The sequence below is a fragment of the Cebidichthys violaceus genome, unplaced genomic scaffold (genome assembly GCF_023349555.1).
Source record: "Cebidichthys violaceus isolate CVI_PGR_0920_01 unplaced genomic scaffold, fCebVio1.0.p SCAF_7, whole genome shotgun sequence".
Lineage (NCBI taxonomy): Eukaryota > Metazoa > Chordata > Actinopteri > Perciformes > Stichaeidae > Cebidichthys > Cebidichthys violaceus.
The window spans coordinates 53,804-62,500 of record NW_027176927.1 but is presented as its reverse complement, the minus strand read 5'-3'; the positions used below and the strand labels follow the sequence as shown (position 1 = coordinate 62,500).

The 8,697-nt window shown below is 47.2% G+C and overlaps 1 protein-coding gene across 1 annotated transcript in view; it reads left to right on the top strand.

Annotated features, from left to right (window-relative positions):
- Nucleotides 1-2,183: 2,183 nt before the first annotated feature.
- Nucleotides 2,184-8,697, top strand: part of LOC137891005 (thrombospondin type-1 domain-containing protein 7A-like) — a gene marked incomplete at its 3' end in the record, with an annotated part of 59,421 nt that continues 52,907 nt past the window's right edge. Inside the window, exon 1 of the mRNA XM_068735405.1 lies at nucleotides 2,184-2,708. Coding sequence (XP_068591506.1) covers nucleotides 2,522-2,708 — 187 coding nt within the window. The remainder of the gene's footprint in view (nucleotides 2,709-8,697) is intronic.

Below are 8,697 nucleotides of genomic sequence, written 5' to 3'. Positions count from 1 at the left end.
ATTACATTTTTTTTTTTGGTCTATTTCAATTCAGTGCTCCCCCTTGGATGAACTGCAAAAATGCAAATTAGAATAAATAATAGAAGAATTGGCTCCTGTCACTCTTGTGTAAATCTGGCACTAATCAGGCTGTTGCATCCCTTGAGCTGCCTTGTCGAAGTAAAAAAAACTAAACAAATGACGGGCTGACTCTGCTAAACTCTAACCTACCGGTCAGACGTGAGGACACGCCCTCTGTGAGGACACGCCCTCTGTGAGGTCACGCCCTGTCAGGACACGCCCTCTGTCAGGACACACCCCCTGTGAGGACATGCCCTCTGTCAGGACACGCTCTCTGTGAGGACACACCCCCTGTGAGGACACGTCCTCTGTAAGGACACGCCCTATGTGAGGTCATGCCCTCTGTGAGGACACACCCTATATGAGGACACGTCCTCTGTGAGGTCACACCCTGTGAGGACACACCCTATATGAGGACACGCCCTCTGTGAGGACACGCCCTACATGAGGACACGCCCTCTGTGAGGTCACGCCCTATATGAGGACACGCCCTCTGTGAGGTCACGCCCTCTGTCAGGACAGGTTGCGTTTGAAATCTAGAGACCATCTCGTCCACATACTCTGTCTCTTTCCTCAGAGGATGAGGCTGCCGATATTCTTTATTTTTCCCACGAACAAATCCCACGAAAATCCCAAAATCAATAATAACATTATTGAACCAACAGGTGTTGCCTGTGTAGGCACAGCTGATGCAGCTTCTTCTTCTTCTTCTTCTTCCAGGTTTGTCACATCAATGAGCCTCACTATTGATTCATCGGCCGCCATACTTCACTTTGAGTTCGTCCCACATGTAAGTACTCACGAGTGCACCAAATGTGTATTAATCCACGGCAGAAAATAGTCCCCCTCTTTTAGGAAGTGACTTGTCCTTCTTTTAAAAAAATAAATAAAAAAATAAAAAAATTAAATATTCATATTTTTTAATTGGACCAAATGTCTTTTGGGTTGAGTGCCGCAGACAGGAGAGGGAGGTTTTTAAATTGATAACGTCAGCCTTATCCTTTAAATCATCAATTCACTGACTTTCCTCTTCAGTGGTAATCAGTGAGATCCAATTACACATCTGTCACCACGCACACAGATATCTTTTCCTGGATTCTGTTTTGGTTGATGAAGTTCCTAGTGGTGGCACTCTTTCTCTGTTTGTGCATCACTGCCAATATGCTGAGCTTCCTTTATTTTCCACTACTATGATATGAAATGCTTCACGAACACATGATCCTAAGAAACACGCGTGTTCCTGCAGGTCGGAGTTAAAACACGACAAGGTCAACCACGATGACGCCGCTTAATTATTCTGTCAAATCACCGGCTACAGGTTGGCTCATCATCGTCTGTATTTGTGATGGAGACTATCGTTTTAATATGGAGGTATTGAGCTGTTACTGTGCCGTCCTCATTGTCACTTCCTCCGTTCCATCATTTCACTTTCACATCCCTTTTTCTCACAAGCATAAACACCCTCCCTCCCTCATCTCTTTCTCCCGCTCTCTCCCTCTCTGCTTTAGTGTTTTGCTCCTCCTTGCTCCCCCCCCCCCCCCCCCCTCACACACACACACACACACACACACACACACACACACACACACACACACACACTTTCTCTCGCTCTGCATTAAGCCCTGCTTGTCTCTGATCCTGGAAGCAGTGCTTATGGGAGCTTCTGAGACCAGTGTGAGCACTGCTGGTCTCCAGTCGCCTTCCCAGCACTGCAAGTGGAGGAGGAGGAGGAGGAGGAGGAGGGGGAGTATCCCTAGGCAGGAGGAAAAGGAAAAAGCGGGAGAGGAAAGTGAGAACCAGCATGTTAGAGATGCAGAGAGTGTGATAATAAGAAGGGGGAATGAGAGAGAGAGAGAGAGAGAGAGAGAGAGAAGATGAGAGCAGGGGAGGAAAATATGTACAAAAAAACCCAAGGAGTGTAAAAGAGAGAGAGAGAGAGAGAGAGAGAGAGAGAGAGAGAGAGAGAGAGAGAGCAGGGTGGCAAACGAGTGAGCGAATAGGAGAGAGAGAGAGGGAGAGAGAGAGAAAGAGAGAGGGAGGGAGAGAGAGAGAGAGAGGGAGAGGGAGGGAGGCGAACAACACTGCAGACACTCGCCCACTGTCACTGCTCCGCAGCCAGAGGACAGAGGCGGCGACGGCAGCAGTGGAAGCAGGACGCGATGGAGGAGGAAGACCGGACCGTCCGTCTGCAGCTCAGTCACCGTCGCTGACAAGCTTTTCTCCTCTGGGACCATCCCGTCAAGTTGGGAGCAAAAAAACAAAAAAAACAAAAAAACTACTACTCTCTCTGTCCTTCACGAGACCAAGTACTGGACCTGAACTCCTGCAGGACTGATAGCACTTCTCCTACACGCTCACTCCTCTCCTCGCCGTCTCAAACTGAAGCACACTTCACTTCTTGTTGCCTTCTGGACTAGTGTTTTTTTTTTTTGTTGTTTTTTTTCCCTTCGCTGACCTTCCGATGCTGAGTGGATTTACTTTTCTCCCGTGGCGGACCATGGGGCGAGGGTGGAGGGGCGCAGCAGGGACCCTCCGAGTAAGGACAGAGGGGAGCTGCTACCTCTTGGTGACATTGCTGCTGTTCTGTGGCTTCTGGGAGGCTCCGGCGCAGACAGACGATGGCAAGTCTGTGTACTTCTGGGAAACAGGTACCGCTAAAGACCTCCAATTAAGAGATTACATTGCGATCCCACGTTTTACGTATGGCAGGTTTTACAATGGCGGGTATAAGGCGGTGTGTGCTGTCGGTGTGCGCTGCTGTGTGGTGTGCGACCTCCCACACTCTGAAGATCTCTGATCGTGTGTGTGTGTGTGTGTGTGTGTGTGTGTGTGTGTGAGTGTGCGCGCGCGCGTCTTCGGCTCCTCATTTGTGGGAAATGCGCACTTGAACGGCGCAATAACTTTTAGACTGTAGGGGACGTTTTAAAGCAGTGCATCCTTTTTTTTTTTTTTTTTTTTTTACATAAAATGTGCATAAACGGACATATTCACTTGGCGCATGTCCACAGTGACACTCTTTTGGTCGTCTCACAAATCGTATTGTTATTTTAGGGCACGCGACTCGACGCTGCACAAAACTTCAAAGATGCGCACACTTTGAAAAGATGACCCAGAAAATCGACAGTATGGAGCTCGTCTGCTCACGCTGAATAGCACGCAGCGCGCAAGACAACCGTGCATCCATTTTTATTTTTTTTTGTTTGAATGGATCACTTTCATCTGCCCGAGTCTCAGGTGATGCGCCATTATTGAAATGTTGCCCGCCGCGTGTTACACCACGCGGATGATTGATAGGCAATGCCGCACAACAGTGCTTCGGTGAGGGGAAGCCGAGTGGAATGGGGTTTCTGATGGTATTGATACGACAACAGCGGTGTGTGTGTGTGTGTGTGTGTGTGTGTGTGTGTGTGTGTGTGTGTGTGTGTGTGTGTGTGTGTGTGTGTGCGTGCTAGAAATCCATACATGTAGTACGTGCACAGATTGATGGGCAGGTTGCTGTATTGCTTATCTTTGTGTCAAACACGCCTATCGGAGAAAGACTCATGGCCTGAGAGTCACAGTGGGATCCATTTGAGTTCCATTATCAGTGAGCCTCTAATTCAAGCTTCCCAGAGTGCAGATGTTGCAGTCATCGTTGCCGCGATGATTTCTTATTTTCCACTTGAGAGAGGAACTGTCAGCAGCCTTCCTTAAATAAGCACCGGGAAGTCCTTAAAGGCGCAAATGAAATGACTCGATTTAATCCTCAATTAGAGGGGGAAAAAAAGCTCAGGAGGTGAAGCCGTGCTCTTTTCTCACACGAACACATTTCACCAAAAAAAATGATGTTTTCTCATTACCAGAGCAACTTCTCTCACTAACCCCCCCCCCCCCCCCCCCCCCTCGTCCCCACACACACACACACGCTCCTCCCGGCCCCGCCCTCGCCTCGCCCAGCGCACAGCTCCCAGTTTGACGTATATCCCACACGTCTCTCCCGTGGTTCTGCATCTTTAAAGAGGATGTAGCTGAGTAAGGAGATTAGAGGAGCGGGGATTTAACAACCCAGGAAAGGCAGACTGGGAGAACCAGAGAGAGAGAGAGAGAGAGAAAGGCAGAGCGAACACACTGCAGGCAGAGAGAGAGAGAGAGAGACTAAGAGACTAAGTTAACCTACATCTAGCCTACTGTAGGTCACAGTGATTACGCCTCTCTCCCACGCTACGCCACCTTTCTCCCACACTGTACACGTTCCTCAACTGGAGAGCTCCAGGGCTTCTCTGCTTTGAAATCTAATCCAATGCTTGGAGTTTGTTCACTTCTTCCCAAATAAAAAAAAAGGTAGCTCATTGATTTCGGCCCCCCTGGAGTCATCTTTCTTCTTTTTTTTTTCCCCTTCCCTATACGCCTCTTTGATTTGACAATTGCCTGTAGAGTATTAAAATCACACAGGGCAATTTAGGGCTTTGAATCCCAAATGCTATCACTGTATGTTTGCACAAGATTTGCATACTTTAATTTCCAATCGAAGCTTGTTTTTATTCTTTTTTTTTTTTTTTAATAAAGGGGGAAAAAAAAGAGAAAAACAAATACAAACCGTGATGATGTTTATGCACATTTGCAGAGTGTGCAGTGGAGGGAATATTCTTGTGGCGAGCAACGCTCTGATGTTTTTGCATATTGATGAGTCGAGCTGAAATACAGCCCCCTGTCTTGGAAACTGTGGGGAATTGGGGCCCTGCATTGCTTTTTTATTGCCTTCTGTGAAAATATGATGTATCTGTTTTTGGAAGGTGAGACACTTTTTCTTTTTTTGTGCTCTGAGAATTTTATTCAAATGAGGCAGATAGAGACAAAAGGCTCCGCTATAGACGCCGCGAGTGATATTTCTGAAGGTGGCAGTGAGGATAACTGGAGCAAAAAAAAAAAAAAACTGAGAATGATTACAGCCACCGTGAGGAGGAGGAGGAGGGTGGTGGTGATGATGATGATGGTGATAATGGCTTGCCACAGCTTTTTTTTTTTCCAGGGCCTTTGAGAGATTGCAGGGAGTTTGTCTCCCTCTCAGACGCTATTTTCCACACCGTTTCTTCTTTCTTCTTCTTCTTCTTGTCTTCTTCCTCTCAACTGTGCACTCCCTGTGCACTTCTTCTTCTTCTTCCTCTGCATCTCTCTCGCTCTCTTTTCCCCCTGTCTGGCACTCTATATTTTGGATTTCTGTTTTAAGATCCGCAGCCCCCCCCCCCCCCGTTCAAATGCAACGTTAAAAATAATCCACAGTGAGCCGGAAAAAGTCTCCACGCCGAGGATGACAATAGATGTAACGCACTTTGCTGCATCCTGCATGTTTCATGTGTAATCGAGAACTGCTAAGTATGCACACACGCACACACGCACACACACACACACACACACACACACACAGCAGGTGCATCGTTCCCATCGTGGTGCTGTGTGCGTGCTTCGTTAGACCCTGTTGTTGGAGCGACAGGGTTGCCAGGTTTTGAGCTGTCAAGGCCTCACATGTGTGCCTGAGGACAAAGCAATTACAGGTGGCAGAGCAGGGTGAGTGGCGTATTCAAGCAACGCCGCGTTGTCTCCACGTCGTGGCGTTCAAGCAACGCCGCGTTGTCTCCACGTCGTGGCGTTCTCCGTATTGGCCGACTGTAAGCGTTCCTCGTGGAGTTTGGTAACCGACCAGCGGATCTTGAACAACACCGGAGGGATAACTTTAACAAATCAACATTGTTATTGTCTCGCGTCAACAGGTGCAAAAATCATTTATCAATCCGGTTTCACATCCCGATGTGATCTGGGACACACACACACACACACACACACACACACACACACTCTGAATGCGGGCCGCCCTAATCTTCCCTGGGATCCGGATTATCTATCGTTCAGATTACGCAGGAGTCACCTCCAGCCCCTGGTGGAGCCAATGCCCATTTCTCCTGCCTTCAGGTCACAACCTCTCAGCACGTGTGTCTCTCTCTCTGTCGTAAGCCTGTAGCGTCACCTGAGTCATGCACAGGCTGTCCGACTCATGGCTCCATCGTATTTACCTAACCCTACCATGCATGTGTGTGTGTGTGTGTGTGTTTCCACCAGTCTTAATGGCTGGTAAAATGTTGGGTTTAAGCCGTGATTTTGAGGGAACATTGTGAAACCGTCTGAGACTTTTGACGAAGTTTAGACAAATAACAGCAACCCGGTGATCGGTGCCACCTGTTACACGCTGTACACAAAGCCGGGGCATTGAAACCTAGGCTTGATGGTTAACTTACCATATACTGATATTTTGTAGTCATCTAAATGTACCTATTCAGTCTGGCTTTAATGTAGTGTTTTATAGTTTTATTATTGTATTTATTCTTATTATAACGTCTTATTTTATACAGTGTCTTATGTGTTTTTATGCTATGGTTTGTGGTATGTATACACATTTTATTTATTATATTATTTCCCTCTGATTTTACTCTTCTTTTTTTTTACTGTTTTGACATGATCAATGTATCCATGTTTTTATAATGTGGCAATTCAATATTTTAATTTGGTTCATCTCTTCGTCTTCTCTCTCTCTCTCTCTCTCTCTCCATTTCTCATCTTGTCAATCATTGAAGCACTTTGAGTTGCATTTAAAATAGCTTGAAATGTGCTTCCTACGTAAAACTCATTTGATACTTCATGAATCACTCGTGTCCTCGTCGTCCATCAGTGAGTGACATGTTCTTCATCTAAAAACACGGCGAGGACGACTTCTGCTCCATCAGATGAGCTAATGAGAGGATGACTCATGTAGTCACAGCACCGCGAGTCCACAAACACGGGTCTGTATGTGAGCTTTTTCTTGTGCGCATCTTTTAACGACCCGTCACTTCGCCGGGACAATGGAGCTTCAGTCCGCGGCGCCGCTGCGTCCCGCTGATGCCGCCTCTCGACGCGCGGCTGACAGGCCGTTGTTAGTCGACTTACATTCCTCCCTCCGGAGATCCGCTCCTGCAGTGAAAGGATGTCACCCACGCTGAGGATTGTTAGCGGTCCGCAATCACCTGCTATTACGGCGGACACCAGTGGAAGAGGCCGTCCAGGGAAATGGAGGGAGAACGGGGGCGTGACGGGGGTCACAGGTTCAAACACAGCCAGCCCGACGTCATCTAAAACAACGCAGACGGAGAGACGGATTGTTGAAAAGTAGAGCCTTGAGATTGGATCGAAACACAAAAAAGCAGAGTATTGATCTCTTCCAAGTAGTAGTTAAGCATACAGTTGCTTCTCTTGCTTTATTTTCTGTTTAAAGAACCACATGAGAAATCTTGAGATTTGATCATCTAAATTTAAATTCTATAAAAATGTGTGTGTGTTTTTTTATTCGTGTCCTCAAATGAACCCGACACCTTTCTGTCCCGGGTTTAAATTACAAATCTGCTCTCTCTGTACACCCTGAAAATCCTCCTCCTTTAAATAGCCGCGTGCTAATACTCGGGAGTGCTTATTGTGTCCGACAGTCTCGAACTGAGCCAGAAACAAACACCCGTCTGAGACGCCGCGGCTTCCATATCAGCGGGAACGTGACCGGCATCGTTCCCAAATGAGAACATCCCCCGGGAGATTCCTGCCTCATTTTTTTCGGCGAGTGCATTACAACGTTATACCCTCCGTGACCCTAATTAGCATGGCACCTGAGGGCAAACAAAAGAGTCGGGGGAGGTAATTGGGCCAGCCACTGTTTAAATTCCTTAGCAACAGGCAACACAATTTAGGCCATGCTTATGAATTAAGACAACTTCCCTGGGATTTTCATTTTTCATTACGCAGTACGCCAATGGGCCATTTTTATTTTTAATTCCGAGTGCCTGTGCTTTTGTTTTCATCTCTAGTTCAGTCGGAGTGGAGGTGGAGTGGACAAAACGAGCGCGGCGGCTCAAGGCTTTAGAGATATTAGCCCACCGCTCCAGACCGCTGCAGGTTTTTTTTATTTAAATAGCCAATCCATCCAGGAGAGGAAAGGGGCCGAAGAGGAGATGCCAGAGTTTGTTTAATCTAAATGGCATGGCTTACGCTAAAACCTGGCTATTACTGATATAGGAGGGGATGGCGGGATTAGAGATTACACTTCATCCAAAAAAAAAAACTTTATTTAGAGTGACATAAGAGGATTTCCCGCTGCCTTATTACGCCACATTCAAATGGCTCGTAACGTGTTTCCAGATTCGGGGCGCGATGGCCGCCCGGCGTGCTTCGTGGATGGTTGGTGGCGTGAGTAAGCAGATCAGTGATAGATTTATGCTATGTGGGGATGTTTCCTCCCCCCCCCCCCGATTATCAGCCTTGACCTGGTACACCAAAGTGACACAAGCTGCTGTAAAAAAAAGATTAGTATATGATAGAAAACATCTGACCCGCTCGTTTTCTGTTTCCAGTGCACTTCCGGTCGCCCAGCTGAATTTGAGCAACATCACAGTTGACGTTTAGTCGTCCCCCATACCTACAACGTCTACTTCACTTCTCTAAAGGATGATAGCTGCCTGGCTTCAGGGTATTTTAAGGGCTGGTTGTTGTTTTCATTCATGTCATGCCTCATAACTCTCTAATTTCCCAACCAATTTTCCCCGGTCTTCTCTAAAACCAAACGGCGGCCGGGTGTGTGTGTTT